This window comes from Castor canadensis, chromosome 7 (genome assembly GCF_047511655.1).
Source record: "Castor canadensis chromosome 7, mCasCan1.hap1v2, whole genome shotgun sequence".
Lineage (NCBI taxonomy): Eukaryota > Metazoa > Chordata > Mammalia > Rodentia > Castoridae > Castor > Castor canadensis.
This window is the reverse complement of record NC_133392.1, coordinates 151,337,166-151,356,484: the sequence shown is the minus strand read 5'-3', so window position 1 is coordinate 151,356,484 and position 19,319 is coordinate 151,337,166. Positions and strand designations below refer to the sequence as shown.

The 19,319-nt window shown below is 53.6% G+C and overlaps 1 protein-coding gene across 6 annotated transcripts; it reads left to right on the top strand.

The window, feature by feature from the left end:
* Positions 1-8,127: 8,127 nt before the first annotated feature.
* LOC109692556 (chloride channel protein ClC-Ka) lies at positions 8,128-19,212 on the top strand. Of its 6 annotated transcripts, XM_074081255.1 has the most exons (20): positions 8,128-8,164; positions 8,688-8,794; positions 9,705-9,833; positions 10,586-10,714; positions 11,362-11,501; positions 11,837-11,914; positions 12,013-12,091; positions 12,648-12,773; positions 13,088-13,172; positions 13,261-13,362; positions 13,985-14,069; positions 14,320-14,493; positions 15,047-15,116; positions 15,266-15,376; positions 15,692-15,953; positions 16,772-16,905; positions 17,472-17,560; positions 17,713-17,796; positions 18,402-18,488; positions 18,780-19,212. In XM_074081255.1, the coding sequence occupies exons 2-20, from the start codon at positions 8,695-8,697 to the stop codon at positions 18,825-18,827; spliced, it is 2,112 nt and encodes a 703-aa protein (XP_073937356.1). In that variant the 5' UTR covers positions 8,128-8,164; positions 8,688-8,694; the 3' UTR covers positions 18,828-19,212. The 6 variants fall into 6 exon arrangements, with proteins under 6 accessions (XP_073937356.1, XP_020042866.2, XP_073937353.1 ...); XM_020187277.2 differs by lacking the exon at positions 8,128-8,164 and having other exon boundaries at positions 8,657-8,794; positions 15,740-15,953; XM_074081252.1 differs by lacking the exons at positions 8,128-8,164; positions 15,266-15,376 and having other exon boundaries at positions 8,657-8,794; positions 15,740-15,953.
* The last annotated feature ends 107 nt before the right edge of the window (positions 19,213-19,319 follow it).

Sequence of the window (19,319 nt, the reverse complement as noted above, 5' to 3'; positions counted from 1 at the left end):
TCCCACTTAATGCTCCGTCCATCCCAGGCCATTGTTTTCCCTGCCCAGACAACTCTCATGGTGTGATCCGAGTCTGTAAGGACCCAGCTTCACCCCTGCAGAGCCCGGCCTGTGCCCTCCCTGCGCCCACTGACCTGCAGCCAAGCGAGCCTCACACAGCTCATCCGGGAGGCAGCAGTAATGCTCGTCCTCGGCAGGGGACAGCTCCCAGCCTGACCGCTGGGCACTCCAGCCCTTCCACTCGATGAGGTGGGCCACTCGGCCACGGGCCATGGCCGTGGGCTTTGTGATGTGGTCCTTGATGCTCTGCACCACCTCTGGGGGCACAGAGGACTATGGGTGACTGTCCCAGCACAAAGCCCAGATGAGCGCTCCCCCTGGGACCCTCAGACCCCCACACCTCAGCCCACCCCATGGTCGGTACCCCACACCCACATAACCACGCAATAGCCCCAAGGACTGAATGCCATGTACCCCCTTTGCCACACTCTACCCAGCGTCCTGCACCTGTCCATGCAACCCCCTGCCCAATGCCTCACCTCGCTGTACCCATGCCCTGCCCTGGGCACGCTCCAAGTTTTATGGCCCCACTTCCCTCAGAGGTCCCACCCGCTCATATCCCCCTCCCTCTAGTGTCCCATCCAAGGCACATTTCTGCCAATGGTGATTCTTCCCCAGGTGGTCACACCCCTCACTTCTCTCTGATCCAACTATCCCACCCACAAATCGACAGTTCTGAGGAAGCCACCTCGGTGCTCAACTCTGCCTGCGTGAGATGTTAGTGGGGAGAGCAGGCGGTCTGGTTGTGTTATTTACTGTTGCATAACTTTGACCAAAGTACGTGACAGAATAACTTAAAAGCTAGGAATTGTTTTGCTCATGGACTCGGAGGGCTGAGCCTTGGTCACTTGACTCGGTGTTTCTGGGCCCATGGTAAGGCACAACCTCATGACCAGCTGCAGGAATCTGTAGCAGGGGAGGTCCTTTATGTCCTAGAGGACAGAAAGCAGATGTCAAGGAGAGGACTGGGGATTAGGCATAGCCTTCAAAGATGTGCCCAGTGACCTACTTCCTCCAAATAGGCCTCATCTCCCATTTCAAGAATCATTCAAAGTAACGCCACCTGCAGGTGAACAAGTTTTCAACACATGAGCTCGTGGGAGTCATTTCATATTCAAATCATAACATTCCACCTCTGGCCTCGGCCCATGGCCATGGTACATAGAAAAATGTGTTTACTACATCTCCAGGAGTCCCCAAGGTCTTAACAACTCCAACATTGTTTGAATTCAAACTGGAAGTCTTCTGAGACTCAAGGCACACTCTTAGCTGTGAGTCTCTGTAAAACTGAAAGCAAGTCACCTTTTTCCAACCTGCAGTGGTGGGCCAAGTCACGTTTCCATTCCCAAAATGAGGAGTGGGAGGATGGCAAGGAGAAATCGAACCAAAGCAAGACTGATTCCTCAAACCCAGCAGCACTCACTCTAAATACTGTATGAGCTCCAAAGGGCTTGGGCATCGCTACCCCATGACCTTGCCGTTTTTAGTCAACGTGGCCTCTCTCCTCTGGCTTTCCTCAGTGGATGTTCAAAGTTCATGGCATCTTTGACATCCGTGGGTCTCCATTGTTTCACCCTCACAGCTTCACAGATCATCCTTTCAGGGTTATCTGCCGGGATCCTCCACCCTGCCACACATTGACCTCTCAGGGGATTCCTGGAGGAAGTCAGACCCTGTCACACATTGTCTGGCTTCTTAGGCCTCCTCTGAAATCTGGGCGGAAGCCTCCATAACCCTGCATAACCCTGCAACTCCTAGATTCCGCAACTTATAAGACCAGCATCACAGCAATGAAGCCAAAGTCTGCCGCCAGCTCCAGCAGCAGCTGGGCCTCCTTAGACCTTGTGTGATTTGGTGGTGGAATGAGATGAAATATATCTTGGGATAACTACTTCCTAGATGTCCTGTGTGACCAGAGTACTCCAGATATCCTCTTTCCTCATGGCAAAAGTCATATGGGTTTACTCTTTCATTCCCTTGAGCCTGGGATGGGTGAGGTCTGACCAATTCCTGAGATGGCATCAAGGCATATTTCCTATTGTGATGCAAAGTTTTCGGCTTCTTCGTTTTTTTTTTGGTGTGGGAGGGTGCTTCTTAGGGTCAAGTTCTTATTATATACCCAGGCTGGGCTAGAATTAGCTATGAAGCCTAAGTTGGATTTGAACTTGTAATTCTCCTTGGGTTCTTTTTAATGGTGCTAATTTCTTCAGAAACCAAGACTTCAGTGTTCCTAACTTCACACTGGTTTTCCTGACAAACCTACAAGTTTTTCAAAACACTTTGCTCCCAGTTCTCATGGTAAATCTAGCTAAAAGCAGCCAGCAACACCCATGTCACAGCCTGAGGGCCAGGCTGCCTTGAAATGTCCTCCACCAGATTAATTAGTCATCACCTTTAAACGCAGCCTCACACAAACTCTCAGTGCATGGACAAAGTGGAGACATGATTTTTGCCTCCATGCAGCTTGCGTGGCCTCCTGTCCAATTCTCAGTGGAGTCCACATTCCTGTCTGAAATCTCATGGGCACAGCAGTCACCGTCCCCATTCCTACCAACGTTCAGGGGTTCTAAACTCCTGCCAGAGCCACCCACTGAGCTCGGCTTACAGCACACCATGCTTTCTCTAGTTTGTATCTCCAAACTTCCAAATCCCTCCTGCAAACCACTTCTGAAGGCTTAAGAACCACATAGTCAATGACCCCACTTCTCTCTTATCATTGCTTTGACCAGAAAAAACAATTTAAGGGAGGAAGGATTTACTTTGACTCATCGTTTCAACGGGTTCAGTTCATAGTCACTGGTTCTATGTGTCAAGGCCTGTGACAAGGCAGCACGTCCTGACTCTAGGAGCATGCAGCAGTGGAGGTTCTGTACCTCATGGAAGGCAGGAAGCAGAGTAAGAAGGGCACCCAGGACCAGGTGTGACCTTCATAATACACCCCCAGTGGCCTAGACCCCACCTCCTAAAGTTTCTAAAACCTCCCCAAATAGCACCATTAGCAGGAACCAAGCATTCAACACATGCGTCAGTGGAGGACATGTTGTATTCAAACCTTCACAGAGGACTTCCTGGAGGAGGTAGCCTGGAGTTCGTCTTTGAAGGTGTGTTGATTGGACAGGTGGAAGTCAGACTGGAGGCTGTTTCAGAGATGAGAGAGCCTTCTGGTTCTATACGAGGTCAGGGTCTGCCTACTCACGGGTCATGCTCTGGTGTCCCCCGGCATGCAGAAAGGAAAAGGGCACAGTGGCACTGGGAGGAGTGGCAATGGGTACAGGTGATAGAGCAGACCCCACTGATAAGCGTTGTTACTTCATTTCCTAGCTGGAAATCTGGAGGTAATTGATTTACATCCTGTGATTAACATCTCAGAACACCAGCTTCTTCCTCTGGAGAACGGTGATGTGATAACGCCACTAACCTCACAGGTGGAGGTGAAGTGGAAGTGACACAACTCGGGCAGAGTGCCTCGCACAGCATTCAACACACGGTTTATGCCTTTAAAAGCAATTATGTCAACTGGTAGGTTCAAGCCATAATCCCTGGAAAAGGGTACACATTATTTACCAGGACTAGCCCTAGCACCGTCTTCTTAATCTACCTGGACTGAACATTCTATTCCTTCCATTCTCCAGAGGGTGGGGCCAGCTGCTAAGGGGTCAGGGGCTGTGGCAGAACCTGCTGTGTGTAAGGCTGAGTTAGTCTGAGTGGGAAGACCTTCAGGGAGGGTTGTGTTTTCTAGTCAAGCCTGGCGGGTCCCTAGAATTCCAGTCTGTTAGAGAGCTCATCCAGCTAAACACCAAACCTTAGGGGCCTTCTCAGGAGGTACAGCTGAGTTTGGTAGGGGGAAGAAAGGAGCTCAGAATGGTTTCTGTTCCTTGTGGGGAGCTATAGGGACAGGCCAGGACCCAGGGGATAGGTGGACCATGCTAGTGACATGGTCTGGAGTCTAGGTTGGTGGGTGGTAGACGGGGTGCAGGAACTCAATGCCCTGGGGCATAGGGCAGTCCTTCTGGGCACTTGTGAACAGATCTAGTATTAAGATGATGGGAGAAACTTAGAAAAGCCCAGCCCTAGGCAGAGAATAAGGCAGGAGGAAGAAATAAAAGGGTATTCAGATAGAAAAGAGTATTCAGATCACATGATTTATAAATTGAGAAACCAAAAGGCTACACCAAAAAACTATTGAGTTGATAAGCAAATGTAGTAAGGCTACAGTAGGCCAAGTTCATAAAATCAACCTACAAAAACTAGTGGCTCTTGCCTGTAGTCCTAGCTACTTGGGAGGCTGAGATTGGGAGGATCTCCAGTCCACCTAATCTGGAGGAGAGACCCCCCATCTCCACAATCACCATAGCAAAATGCAGTGGGTATGTGGCTTAAGCAATAAAATGCCTGCTTTGCAAGCACAAAGTCCTGAGTTCAAACCCAAGTCCCACAAGCCCCCTCACCCAAAAATCAGTAGGTCTATATTTGGGTGTGGTAGCACACAGCTTCAGTCCCAGTTTCTGTGGAGGCTGTGATGGGAGGTCACTTGAGCCTACGACTTGGAGATCAGCTTGGGGAACATAGGGAGAACCCATCTCAAAAAACAAAACAAAACAAACAATGTTTTTACAAACAACAATAATAGATGGATCAAGAAGTAATTAAGAAAACAATCCCATTCACAATAACTACGAATAATAATAATAAAGAAAACACATTAAAAATAAACTGAACAAGAAATGTTCTCTGCAATGAAAATTACAAAATACCAATGAAAGAAGTTGAAAAGGACACAAAAATAATGAAAAGATAGCCCATGTTTGTGGATATCATTAAAATGTCCATACTACCCAAATAAATCTATAGCTTCATTTCAATTCCTATCAAAATACCAATGAGATTCTTCATAGAAATAGAAAAAAAATAGCCCTAAAATTTGGATGGAACCACAAAAGACCCCACAGAGCGAAAGTAGTCCTGGGAAGGAAGAAGAAAGTTGGAGGCATTTCAATACCTGGCTTCAAGCCATCCCACAAAGCTGTAGTAACATCATGGCATGACAGGAGCATCAACACAGACACATAGACCAGTGGAAGAGAACAGAGAGCCCAGAAGTGAATTCGCCATCTAAGGCCACTGAGTCTTGACAAACACCACGAGACTGACATTAGAGAAAGGAAAGTCCCATCAATAAATGGTGCTGGGAATCTGGATAGTCACATGCAGAAGAATGAAAGCAGACCCCTATCTTCCACCATGTAAAGACCCAACTCAAAATGGATCAAAGACCCAAAACCACGAAGCTACTGGAAGAAAACAAGGAAAACACTTTAGGCCATTGCACTGGGCAGTGATTTTTGGATATGGACACAAAAGGGATTACATCGAACTAGAAAACTGCTGCCAGCCAAGGACACAATCAACTTACAGAATGGGAGGAAATATTTGCAAAGTCCTCAGCAGACATGGGATTCATATCCAGAACACATGAGGAGCTGAAACAATGCAACAGAAAAATGGACAAATGGCCTGAAGAGATGTTTCTCAAAAGAAGATGTGCAAAAGGCTGAGAAGTACATAAAAAATGTTCAGTTCACTAATCATTATGAAAATGCAATCAAAACCACAAGGAGGGGCTGCAGGCATGGCTCAAGCAGTATAGCGCTTGCCTTGCATGCACGAAGCCTTGAATTCAACCTCTAGTATCTCGAAAAACAAAAACCACAGTGAGGTAACACCTCACCAACGTTAGAATGGCTATTATCAAAGACAAATTGGGAGCTGGTGACTTGTGCCTGTAATCCTAGCTACTTGGGAGCTACCTGGGAGGCTAGGATCAGGAGGATCTCTATTGAAGACCAGCCTGGGCAGAAAGTTCTAGAGAACCCATCCAACCAATAGCAGGACACGTCAGCACATCTATCATCCTAGGTACATGGGGAAGCACAAACAGGAGAATGGCCAGGCATAAAGCGAGACCCTAGCTCAAAAATAACCAACACAAGAAGGGCTGGGTGTGGCTCAGGTGGTAGAGAACCTGTCCAGCAAGTGTGAGGCCCCAAATTCAAACACACACACACACACACATTTGGCAAGAATGTGTTGTAAAAGAAACTTCACGTTGTGGGAGATAAATTAGTATAGCCACTAGGGAAAATAGAAGAGTTTCCTCAAAACACATGTAAGCCAGCAACCCCACTACTGGGTTCACATCCTAAGAACTGAAATCAGTACAGGAACAGGCACTTGCTCTCCATGGTCACTGCAGCAATAAACAGGCTCATTACAGCAGTAGGACGGGGAATCTCCCAGTGTCCATCCATGGGTGAGTGGATAAAAATGTGGTGGACAGACACAGAGCAGCCATCAAAAAAAATAAGTCTGGTTGGCAGAGTGGCTCAAGTGGTAGAGTGCTTGCTTAACAAGCATGAAGCCCTGCCTTCAAACCCAAATGCAGCCAAAAAAAAAAAAAAGACAAGTTCTGTCATTTATGGCACATGGATGGAACGGAGGACATTATGTTAAGTAAAATAAATCAGGTCCAGAAAGATAAATGTCACATGTTCTCACTCATGGGTAGAAGCTAAGACGTTGGTGTCATAGAGTGAATAGTTGTTGCCAGAGCCTGGGAAGGGTGTGGGGAAGAGAATAGAGAGAGGATGGGGTACAGGGGTGCACTTGGATAGAAGGAATCGCTGCTAATGTCTATAGTACAATAGTTACAACTATGGTTGGTAACAAAATATATTTCAAAATAGCAAGATGAAAGGGTTTAGAATGTTCCCGGCATAAAGAGATGATAAAGGTTGAGGTGACAAATGACAGACACAGCGCACTGTAAACATGCACTGATATGTCACACTGTGCCCCTTCCATATGTGCTATCACTATGTGCCAACTAAGAACAAATGAGTAGCAAGGGAGGTGGCTCATACCCGTAATCCCAGCTACCTGGGAGATGAAAATAAGGAGTACCCCCAGAAACCCAGGGAGGTGGTCAGTTTATCCTGTTTGAAATAAATAGCATCACTGAGGGCTGAGGCTTCAGGCCCAAGATCACAGAGTCCAGTTGGCATGGTGGCATATGCCTGAAGGATCCTGGTCTGAAGCCAGCCCTGGGCAAAATCACAACTCTTCCCAGAAAATAACTAAAGCAAGAAAGGGCAGGGAGCATGAGTCAAGTGGTAGAGTGCCTGCATAGCAAGCATGAGGTCCTGAGTTCAAATCCCAGTACCAACAACAAATTAATACATTTGTAAAATAAAATAAGGTATGAGCATATCAGGAAAAAGAAAAAAAAAGAAGAAACCTGGGCATGTAGCTCAGTAGTAGAGTGCCTGCCTGGCATGACCAAGGCCCTGGGTTCGACCTTCAGAAATGCTAAATAAATAATAAATAAATGAAAAGAAAAAGAAAGGAGAACAGAAGCCAGACATGGTAGTTTGTGCCTGAGGCCACAGACCCACAGATAGTTGGTAGGCTGAGAGAGAAAAGAAAAGCCAGCCGCCTCCTGTGAGATGGCCACAGGAAACACACTCCAGGTTAGGGTCCAGCCAGGTCTACTCCTGCCAAGGCACTCCACAACCAATTTCTGTGAGTTCCTTAGAACCCTTCGGACCTCAGGGACTTCCACTGCCATGACCACTTTCCACTGGGTCCTCTCGTCTGTCCACCCCTTCCCCTCTCCCCTCCTCCTCTTTTTCCATGACCTTTCATGCCCAGCTGAGAATCTAGAGCCCTAAGCCTCAGCCTCAGCAGAGGCCCCTAACCCTCCCTGCTGGGAGCACCAGCTTCCACCTCCCAGACCTGGTCCCCGGGAGCCCCCGGGAGCCTTAAGTGTGGTTGGATGCCATCCTCTGCCTGTCTCTGGGTGGGGGCACCCCTGCGCCCCCTCCGCACCTCTCAGCAGCTGTGCCCTACGGGCAAAGTAGCTTTGGGAGTCCTGGGTGGTTGGCCATCAGCCCTCCTAGAGGTCACGTTAACCTTGTGGTGAGGGGAGAGGGAGGGAGGGCGCTGGTTGGCGGAGAGCAAGCACACCTGTCCAGGTGCATAAGAGCTGCAAACAAAGAGGCTCTGTTGAAGGAAGGCCAGTCAGAACCTCAGCAGGACAGACTGACAGGTAAGGACGTTGGGTGCTCAGAGGGGCCGCCCGGGTATGAGGAGGGGAGGGCAGGAGCTGCACCTCACTTTCACTTCCAAGGGTCTCCTTCTGGGCCTGGGGTTTTCCTACCTGCTGTGGCCTGCACTGAGGGGCAGGGGTGTTCAGGGATGGCCACAAGGACCCCACAGAGACAGTGCCACCCTGGACAAAGTGATGACTACGCAGTAGAAGCAGGTTAGTGTCCCAGAAGGGCAACAGCACGGCAGGGGCCATGGCAAGGGAGGGGCTCTGTTGCTTGACATGGAAGAAACACCTAGTAACACGCACCCCACACAGGACACACACACGCGCTTCCTTGGTGACAGTCTCTGTGAAGAGGATACACCAGGCTTCTGTCCCCTCTAACTACGTGCTCACAGGCACCCACACAGAGAAGCACACGGTCTTTCCTTTCTGTTTGGGAGGTAGAGTCAGGAAGAGTCTAGAGGGTGGGGTCTGGGTGTTAAGTGACACAAGGGTCCGCCATCTGTCCCCTCATCAGAAAACCCATGGAGGAGCTGGTGGGGCTGCGTGAGGGCTCCTTGGGGAGGCCTGTGACTCTGCAGGAGCTGTGGGGCCCGTGTCCACGTGTCCGTCAAGGCATCCGATGTGAGAGTTGGACCCCTTCCTCCCCATGGAAGATCCCTGGTGACATCACCCCTGCCACGCATCCCCCATCCCCAAGCCCAAGAGCCCCCCTCCACCTGTCCTCTGGTCCCAGATAAATTCTTCCAGAAACCTGGGTTCAGGGAGGGAAGGAGCTGTCTACTTCCCCTCTGCCTGTGGGTCAGGTGAGCCAGACATCAGCCCTTGGCCTTTGGGATTCACAGCACAAGGCCTGGTCACTGTGTCCACTCTCTGCTCACCTGTGCCAGTGGGGAGCTGGAGGGCCAGCTGCTGGGAAGCAGGTGCTACTGAAAGAGTCTGGGGAGCTGAGGACTTGGCATGTGTTTTTGGAGCCTCATTTTCACTATTTATTTGAGAACTAGAGACAGGGACAAAGAAGGCAGAGATCCCAGAAAGAGGAAAAGTGCAGTCCCAGGGACTGGTTCCCACAGCCAGAGAGAGCCAAGCTTCCAGGCTGGGCTGGCAGCCAGTGGTCAGGGGCATCGCTGAGACCCAGAGGACAGATGGTGCCACAGTCCCTGGGATGATGAGGGACCCTTGCTGCCCCTCGAGGTTTTGATGTCCCGGCCTCTGCTGAGATTCTCACTAGAGCTGTGGCTGCCAGCCTTCTCCTCATTGCTCTGCCTCTGCACCGTACTTCCATAAGTCCCCAGTGTAGCAGGGGTGGGAGGTCAGATAGGCCAAGACTTTTTGGTGAAGGCCACAGGCCTGGCTCTCATTAGGTCACCACCTTCACCTGCCAAATGCCCTGTAGTGCCCCTTGTGAGAGGCAGAGCTTCCTCGTGACCCTGGACTCCAGCCCTGTCCTCTCTACCACCACCCCGCCCAACCTCCCTGCCCAGACCCCAGTAGCCATCCACCCCACCCTAGCTGTGCCCCAATGGCCTGCCAGGTGGCCTGGAGTGGCTGAAGCAGAAGCTGTTCCGTGTGGGCGAGGACTGGTACTTCCTGATGACCCTCGGGGTGCTCATGGCCCTCATCAGCTTCGCCATGAACTTTGCCATCAGCCGAGTGGTCAGAGGTAAGCCCTGCCCGGCATGCATGCCTGCCCTGGCCAAGGGGTTTCTGCATGCCCTTGAGATGCCTCATTGTCAGGACAGTGGGGTGGAGATAGGGCTCAGAGCCTGGAGCTCATCCTGGCTTCACTCCTGACTTGCTCTGTGACCCTGGACGGGCTGTGGCCTCTCTCCTGGCCTTGGCCACCTCATCTGCACAATGAGAAAGAGTGAGCTGGATGCTCCTAGCAGCCCTTCTCCCTCGGCACTGAGCCCTCTCTTCACAACACCCTGTTCCTTCCCTCCCTCCTGGCTCCCAGTTAAGTGACCCTTGACCACAGGCACAGAGCTTTCTTCCCATCCTTAGCAGGCTCCACCCTGAGGCTTCCCTGGAAGAGGGAGTGGGCAGGAAGGACCTGAGACCCTTCTCTGGACACTCAGCTGCCATAGTGAGGACCTACAGGGACTCCACACTCTGTGTCATTCAGTCCTCAATAAGTCTGCAGGACCCTGTGAAGAAGGCACCATCACCAGCCCATGGTGTAGATGGGGAAACTGAGGCTTCTCTGAGCCTCAATCACTTGCCCATAGTCAGTCAGGCAGGAAGTAGCCAAGCTGGGACAAGGGCCCAGGGTCCTATTCCAGTTTCCTCTTGGGGCTCTGCCACTCCCTGGGTGGTATTGGGCCTCCATTCCTGGTCAGTCAGTGGACATCACAGCATGTGCCCCCAAGGGCTGCAGAGGCTCTGGGTGGCTCCCTGATGGCTGGCCTTCCCCAGCACACAAGTGGCTATATGGGGAGCTCGGGGACAGCCACCTGCTCCGGTATCTTTCCTGGACCGTGTACCCGGTGGCCCTCCTGTCCTTCTCCTCGGGCTTCTCCCAGAGCATCACGCCCTTCTCTGGAGGTAAGTCCTTGGTTGTGACCTTGCCACTGGCCAGTGTATCTTTCACTGTAGTCCCCACTGTCACAAATCTTTTCAATGGCGTGGAGCTTCTGAGGGGACAGAGAGGAGCAGTAGCCCAATTTCACAGCCAGAGCAGCCAGCTGCAAAGAATAGTACCATTTCCCTGAAGTCCCACAGTTAGAGGGCAGAGGTGGACTCCTGGGTGACTGGGGCTCAGGAGCTTCCTCTGGTTCCTCTGGGCAGGGATGGAGGATTGGTGGCAGGGTGTTCTGCAGAGTGAGGTCAATGGCTAGTGCAGGGAGGGGCTGAAGGAGTGTCCAGCTCCCCCGCCTTCTATGCCACCTTCAGCTCTAGGCCAGTCAGGGTGCTCCTGGGTGCCCCCAGTGGTGGCCTGACATTCCACCCTGGGTCCTCTATCCCTGCCATCATGGTCTTCCAGTCTAAGTAGAAAGAACATAAACAACTCCCATCCCCACTCTGACCTTCAAGATTCTTCTGTGAACTGAGGTCAGGAGTTTTCCCCACATAGGGTATGGGGTTCTCCAGCAGGATAGAATGCTGCTGCCATTGAGCAGGCACTGTGTGCAGGGGCTGTGTGTGCAGAGACCTAATCTAGACTTTGTCCCTCTCCTGCCCACCTGGGCAAGGCTCTGGAGTCCCCGAGCTGAAGACCATCTTGGCAGGTGTGGTCTTGGAGGACTACCTGGACATCAGGAACTTTGGGGCCAAGGTGGTTGGCCTGTCCTGCACACTGGCCTCGGGCAGTACCATCTTCCTAGGCAAAGTGGTATGGGCAAGTGAGAGTTCCTGTCCTCCCCCTCTGCCTTCCCCATCCCCCACCACAGCCTGTCCTGCCAGGGGAGCTCAGTCTTAGAGCACAGCCAGCTCCCTAGGTGTGACCAAAGCCATCTGTGGATGGCCTCCGGGCATTATGAGGGTGTGAGTGAGGAAGCCATGCTGTCTCTGGGTCAGGCTTGTGGTTCCTGACCCCTGGGTCTCTAAGAGGAAGAGGTAGAAGGAGGAGGAGAAGGAGGTGGGGGATAACGGGAAAGAGGATGAGGTTCAAGAGCCAGCCTCCCCAGGGCACAGGCCATCTGCCCTGCCCAACACCTCACCCTGCAGGGCCCCTTTGTTCACCTGAGTGCGATGATTGCTGCCTACCTGGGCCAGGTGCGCACCAGGACCATCGGGGAATCTGAGGTGAGGAGCTCAGGTAGGGATCCTCTTGGAGGAATGGGAGAGAGTGGAGGGAAATGAGGGAGGTGATTGGTTCTGAGCCCAGGACCCTGATCCCCCAGAACAAGAGGAAACAAAATGAAATGCTGGTGGCAGGGGCTGCTGTGGGCGTGGCTACAGTCTTTGCAGCCCCATTTAGCGGTGAGACACTCCTTGCCTCCCCTGTACTCTAGGGTTCCCCCATCCCAGCCCCTGGACCTGCTGGCTTGGCCAGACCAAACAGGTAGATCTGGAGCCCAGTGAAGAGGCCTAGAGACAGGGGCCCTCTGTAATTCTCACTGCAGTCTTTCCCTGGGTACAACCATCCCAGGGTACGATGGAGTGTCCACTCGCTCTTGGCCTCCCCTGGACACATATGGGTTTGGAAGCCAGTCTGCTGGGTGGCCCTGGCCCAACAAATTCATTTCTCTATGCCTGTTTTCCTCAACTGTAAAAAAAAGGGGACCATCCTCCACCCAAGGTGAGAGTGGAAACACACAGGCATGCCAGGGCTGCCCCTTGGCCCGGTCCCAGGTCAACAAGTCCTCCCTATCCAGTTCTCAGGCCCTGACTTCTTTTCCTTCAGCTCAGGACAAAGGTGATAGGAGGTCCTGGCTGCCCAGGCTGCAGGACCGCAGGTCAAAAGGGTCAGGGAGAGCCTGACACCCACGTTCTGAAAATGTGGGGTCAGGTCTTCCTGAGTTTAGTGTCCCCCCAGGCGTCCTATTCAGCATTGAGGTCATGTCCTCCCACTTCACCATATGGGATTACTGGAGGGGCTTCTTCGCTGCCACCTGTGGGGCTTTTGTGTTCCGCCTCCTGGCTGTGTTCAACAGTGAGCAAGGTGAGTGCCCAGTTGCCCACTCCCTGTCTCCTTTTTCCTCCTTTCCTTCCCTGACTCTGTCCCTTCTACTTTCCCCCTTCCACTTCTTCCCCTTTTTCTCATTCTTCTCTTTCTAGAATGACAGAGGGTCTAACCTGTGCTGGGCAGGGTGGACATCAGTAGAGGGCTGAGGCTGGCAGGGACTCAGGAGGTGAGGCCTGGCAAGCCATGGACACATGGGATGGGCCTTGCTCCACCTCCAGCCCTGCCTGTTATTCTGGGACCAGACTTAGGTGGGGAGGGATGTGACCTCAAACCCCACTCTTCTTCCCCAGAGACCATCACGTCCATCTACAAGACCAGCTTCCGTGTGGACGTGCCCTTTGACCTACCTGAGATCTTCTTCTTTGTGGTCCTAGGGTGAGTGGACCTTAGACCTGAGAACTCAGCTAGGGTCTCCTCCAGGCCCAACCTGGGGAACTCTGGAGTCACCTACCTTCGTCCCCAGGGTCATTTGTGGTGTCCTGAGTTGTGCTTACCTCTTCTGCCAGCGGACCTTCCTTGGCTTCGTCAAGAACAACTGGTTCACCTCCAAACTGCTGGCCACCAGGTGGGCCAGGGGCTGGGCTGTGCCCTCAGGTAGCCCCCTAAACCGAACTTATACAGAAAGCCCCACTCCATACCTGAACTCCTGTCCTCCCATGGAACCTCCAAACCCCTCTGCATTTACAGAACTCTATTCCTTCTCTAACACTCCACCAGTCTCCACATCCACTGACCCTCCTACTGCAACTCTCCCCTCTTAGGATCCAGACCCCTCACTAGATCCCTGCTTCCTCTCCTCCACAAGACTGCTCTGACCCCTGCCCTTGGCTTTCCTCACCCCACCACCTCCCCCTGCCCTATGCCAGTGAGTAAGAGCTCCTCCCTTTCCTGGCCCGGTGTGGCCTGGCTTTGTCCTTTCCCCCAACTGCCTCTGTCCTAACCTTCTCCAGCTGAGACCTTTATCATCCCAGGTCTCCTGGGCCCACTCCACCTGTTTCTTCCCTGGAGGGGGGCTGGCCTGACACCTGCTCCTGATCTTTCCTCCTTGCTAGTTCTTTCCCCTGTCAGTCCTGGCCTGCCAGGGCCTGGGTCTGTCAGTCCTGGACCTGGTCCTGGGTGAGGAGCCCCTGTCTCCCCACATTGTGGGGGAAGAATGGAACCTATATCCAGCTCCTCTCCCCCCACAGCAAGCCTGTGTACTCTGCCCTGGCAGCCCTGGTTCTGGCGACCATCACCTACCCTCCTGGCCTGGGCCGCTTCATGGCCTCTCGGGTAAGGAGCTGAGCTGGGGTGGGGGAGCAGGAAGCCCCCGTGTGTTGCCCCCTTTCTGGGTATTATTTCAGTTCCCCACTTCCCAAAGGAGAGGCCTGATATCATTTTGAGAAAGAGGAGACCATACATAACTCAGGGAGACCAGAGCCATCTTTGGGTTCTCCACTGGGACACGGCACAGTGGGAGTTGGGGCTCAGTTGGGTGGTGAGGTGGCTGGGGACATGCTGAACTGTCACTGCCCCTGTCCAGTTGTCCATGAAGGAGCATTTGGACTCGCTGTTTGACAACAACTCGTGGGCACTGATGTCCCGGAACTCGTCCCCACCCTGGCCAGCCGAGCTCGACCCCCAGAACCTGTGGTTTGAATGGTATCACCCGCAGTTCACCATCTTTGGAACGCTGGCCTTCTTTCTGGTTATGAAGGTGGGTCCCCAGGTGTGATCAGAGTCAAGCCAGCTCTGGGAGAGATGGGGCTGCCTACACGGCTGGAACCTGGAGCCTCCTCTTAAACCAGATCCCAGAAATGCCCACTGTGCTCCTGGGTAAATCACTTCAGCCCTCTGAGCCTAGGACCCGCCCCCCCCTCCTCCTGTGATGAGGCTTGCTATCTTGCACAGACTGATTTGGAACTTGTGATTCTCCTGCCTCACTTCCTCACTTCCGTGATTACACACAGAGCCATCACACCTGGCTTCCTTCTTTAAGATGGGCTAGAGGCTGTCATTACCTAAAAAGCAGGCTGAGAGTGAAGAAAGGAACGAAGCTGGCGTGTGGCCTGCACACCTTGGGCACCTTCTCAGGCTGCAGTTCCCTCCCCTGGTTGAATTGTCCCTAATGCCAGACACTGCCGTGGGCATAGGCCTGGACACCCTTTTTTCTAGGAACCTCCTCACCCCTGTCTTGTGCCTCCCTTGCCCTCACCTTGCCCACTTGCCAGTAACTTCTGCCCTCTGGTGCCCCCCCACCCACTCCACAGTTCTGGATGCTGATTGTGGCCACCACCATCCCCATACCTGCTGGGTACTTCATGCCCTTATTCATCTATGGTGAGTCTGGGGTCCTGAGGCTCTGAGAGGTTCAGGAGCATTAAGCAGGGCCGTGGCTCCCTCGTTGCTGGCTCTTAGCAAGGTCTTTAGGGAAGAGGGCGCAGGGCTGGGTCAGCATAACTGCCCTCTTCACCCTGAGTCTGTGGCAGGGGCAGCCATCGGGCGCCTCTTGGGGGAGGCTCTCTCTTTCATCTTCCCTGAGGGCATCGTGGCTGGAGGTGTGGTCAACCCCATCATGCCTGGGGGGTATGCTCTGGCAGGTGAGTGGGGCTGGACCTGGTGGGGTGGCCAGATTTATGGGGCTGGGCTACAGCTGGAGAATGGGTGGTTCAGGAGGACTCCCAGTGGTCACTGAGCTGCCCAATTTGTCCCCCACCCCCATTCGGGCCTGTCCCCTCCCTGAGCCCTGCCATCCCCTGGGTCTCCCTAACTCTCTTGGTTCCTGTCTGTCCTCCATGCACATCCCCCTCCCAATCCCTCTCCTCTCACCATACCCAGGCTTTGGGCATTTCCTGCAGTGGCCATCAAGTGCCCTCTGGACGCAAACCCAGCCACGGTCACGCCTTTCCCTCCAGGTGAGCCTGGGCCCTGGCCTGAGCTGCCTTGCCCTGGTCTGCTTCCAGGGGCTGCGGCCTTCTCTGGGGCGGTGACCCACACCATCTCCACGGCACTGCTGGCCTTTGAGGTGACCGGCCAGATTGTACACGCACTGCCTGTGCTGATGGCGGTGCTGGTGGCCAATGCCATCACCCAGAGCTGCCAGCCCTCTTTCTATGATGGTACCATCATTGTCAAGAAACTGCCCTACCTGCCATGGATTCGGGGTCGCAAGATCGGGTGAGTGGGCCGCCTGGGCCTGGCTGATGGGGTGATGGTGTCCTGGGTGGACTGGGGTGGAAGGTCCCCCAAGAAATGCTACTGTGAATGACCTTGGACATGGATGTAGGAGGGGCCTCACAGTTGCCCACTGGTCTGATTTCCTCAGTGCCCATGCACTAGGTGAGGAACCTGGGGCCCAGGCAGGGACCAGGTCACATGGAGAGTGAGCACCACTCCCCCGAGGTCCCCGCTTGTCCCACTCCTGCTCTGCTGCCCTTGCTGGGTAGCTGGGAGCTGGTATGGAAATGGGCTTTGAGGTCCTCACTCATCCAGACAGCACCCCAGCAGTTTCTGTCCCCAGCAGGTGCTCAGAGGTTCTGAGGTCCTGGGTCCGAGTCCATCCTCAAATGCATGCGAGCTCCTGCTTGCTCCAAACCTGTTTCCTCATGTGCAAGATGGGTGTGGTTAATCCTGGACTTCTAAAACTTTAAAGTGTGAGGGGTGGGGTGGGGGTGGGGCTTTTTACCATGTAGCTTGCTTTTCAAGTAAATTCTCCAGGAAGGGCTGCTGGATGAAACAGACCAAACTGGAACTGGTCTGGGGACTCTGGGATCCCAGGGGCTGGAGGGTTTAAACTGGGACTACTAGTGACACAGTCTCCAGGTTCCTTCCCACCGTGGGGTCCTAGGACTTGCTTATTCTAGGACCCTCTCAGTCTCCATCTCCACACGATAGCCTCGAATCCTGTCCCAGCCAGTCTCCCCCGAGTCCCCCTGCCTCATCCTGGGGTGACATCCCCTAGCCCAAGACCTGTTGGGAGCCTCCCTCTGCCATAGCTCCCACCCTGTGACTGTGGGGCACTTCATGAACTCCACCGTCACCACGCTGGCCAAGGACACCCCGCTGGAGCAGGTGGTCAAGGTCGTGACCTCCACTGATGTGGCCCAGTACCCCCTGGTGGAGAGCACAGGTGCCCAGCAGGAAGGGGGTGGTGGCTGCTAGGGAGGTGGGTTGGTGGGAAGTGGGGTGTCTTCCTCTAAGGCCTGAGTGTCAGGGCAGAAGGGGTAAGAGGAGAATTGCACCTGCACCTGAATCCATGCTCTGTGGCTTAGCCGCTGTGTGACCTTGGGCAAGTCACTTCACTGCTCTGAGCTTCAGTTTCTTCATGGGTGAAATGGACATGATAACCACTCCCTCTGGGGTGACTGACACCTTCAAATGAGAGATGAGAGGGTGCTTATTCACCCCATGAAATGAGAGGGTCCTTCTTCGCCCCATGAATGGCTGTTCCTTCTAGGAACAAAGCCATCTCAGTTTCTAACCTCCACCTAAAAATCAGGTAGCCTCAGGAAGGACTATTAGCCCGTCTGTGCCTCTGAGCCTCAGTTATCTCATCTGTAAATTGGGTGATGATGGCTCTTACTAACTATAGGCTGCCAAGATTCCTAGAAGCCATGAGCACATCCAGCACCATGGTGGGTGCTCAGCAAATGGGAGTTCCTTCTTCATAACACACCCTCCCTCTGCACCTGCTAGAGTCTCAGATCCTAGTGGGCACCGTGGGAAGAGCCCAGCTGGTGCAGGCCCTCCAGGCTGAGCCCGCTTGCTGGGCTGCAGGTCAACAGGTGGGTCCCTGGGAGGGTGTTTGGCTGGAATGCGGGAGGTCAGTAGGGCTGTGAGGAGAGGGACCAGCTGATCTGTGGGAGAGGTAGTTTGAGAGTATACCCTGCAGTGGGGAGGCCGACCCAGGCCTCCAATGTCCTTCCTGCATTCTCAGCGCTGTCTCCAGGACATCTTGGCTGGGGGCTATCTCATGGAGCCAGTGACCCTGCAGCTGTCCCCAGAGACCTCCTTGCACCAGGTAGGGGAGAACTGGAGAAGGCAGGCGGACAGGGACACAGGGGTGCAGGGAGGAGCCCGATGGAGGAGCTCAGGTCCTCCCGAGCTGAGCTGAGGTACATCCACTCCCCACCCCTGGCAGCTCCTTCCTGGACACCTCTTACTGCCAGGCTCATGTCAGGGTCACGAGGAGAGACCAGGGAAGGGGGAGTGTGGGGAAACACCGACTCCAGGTGCGTCACAGGGAGCACACATGGATCAATGTTAGATAGATCTGCCACACTTCCTCCTGTGTTCTTCAGCAAATTATTTAATCACTAAGGAGACAGTCAGCACATGGGGTGGCATGGGACAGAAGCAGCCATGGCCCTCACCTCTCTATAGGGGGAGATGTCTGTGATGCTGGGTAGTGGTGGCTAAAGGCCATCTAAAGCCTGGTCCAGCTGCTTGTGTGGACTCTGGCCACCTCTAGTGGTAATTCTGGACATCACAGGCTAGGTCCCTGGCTTCCCTGCCTTACCTTAAGGACAGGATGGGTGGGGGTAAGGAGGAGTTCCGACTTCAAGGTGGGTTACTGGGCTAGCAGGGTGCTTCCTGCCCCAGCATTTCGTACAAATCCTCCTGCAGACACACAACCTGTTTGAGCTGTTGAACCTTCAGTTGCTCTTCGTGACGTCGCGGGGCAGAGCTGTGGGCTTTGTGTCCTGGGTGGAGGTACCAGGGTCTTTGAGGGTGGGGTAAAACAGAGGAGGTGGGGAGCACCAACATCCTCTCATTCAAAGCTTTGGGAGCTTCATAAGACTCCAACGAGCTCTGCTTCTGGCCGAGAATGGCCACTGGGCCTGGAAACCTTTTCTGTGTTCAGTGACCTCAGCCATGCAATGGGGAGGCACCGGCTCCAACATCACCCCAGAATCCACCTTAGGAGAGCTGCTAGTGCCATAGCCCACACTTGCCACCTCCTTTAATCCTCCCCGCTCCCCGACCCCTTGTTCTCTATTGCAGCTGGAGAAGGCAATTTCCACCCTGACCGATCCACCGGCCTCAAAGTGAGCCAGGCTGGTCAGCCGGAGCAGGGCACCCAGATGCCTGGTGCCTGAGATTGGGCAGAAACCCCACCTCTCTTCCCATCACTACCCAGTCCCCTCCAGCAGCTCAACTCCATGGCAGAGCAGGCAAGTCTCTAGCCTGGGAGAGGTTCCACTACGGGAGATGACAGCTCCTAGCTGGAAGGACAAATCCCACCGTGGATGGAGCAGAGTGTGAGATGGCAGAGAACTCATGGGGGGTTGGTGCTCAGTGAGTGATGAGCAATTCATGGTGAAGACTGGTGTGCACCATCACCAAGGGTGGCCCTTGTGCCTTCCTGTGGTTGTCTGTTCTCAACCAAAAGCCCCTGAGGAAAATAAAGCTGACGCCCAGAGCTGCTGTTCACCCTGCTCTCTTCTGAGCTGTGCATTTGGTCCCCTGGCTTTTCACCCATGAGTTCTTGGATTGCTGGTGTCCACATGGGCATTGCAGGCCTGGGCCCCTTGTTTCCTCCTC

Coding starts and splice junctions, on each gene's coding strand:
- LOC109692556 (XM_074081255.1), top strand. CDS start 8,695: ATGGAGGAGCTGGTGGGGCTGCGTGAGGGCTCCTTGGGGAGGCCTGTG. Junction 16,906..17,471: donor CCCCCTGGTGGAGAGCACAG/GTGCCCAGCAGG, acceptor TGCACCTGCTAG/AGTCTCAGATCCTAGTGGGC. Junction 18,489..18,779: donor GCTTTGTGTCCTGGGTGGAG/GTACCAGGGTCT, acceptor TCTCTATTGCAG/CTGGAGAAGGCAATTTCCAC.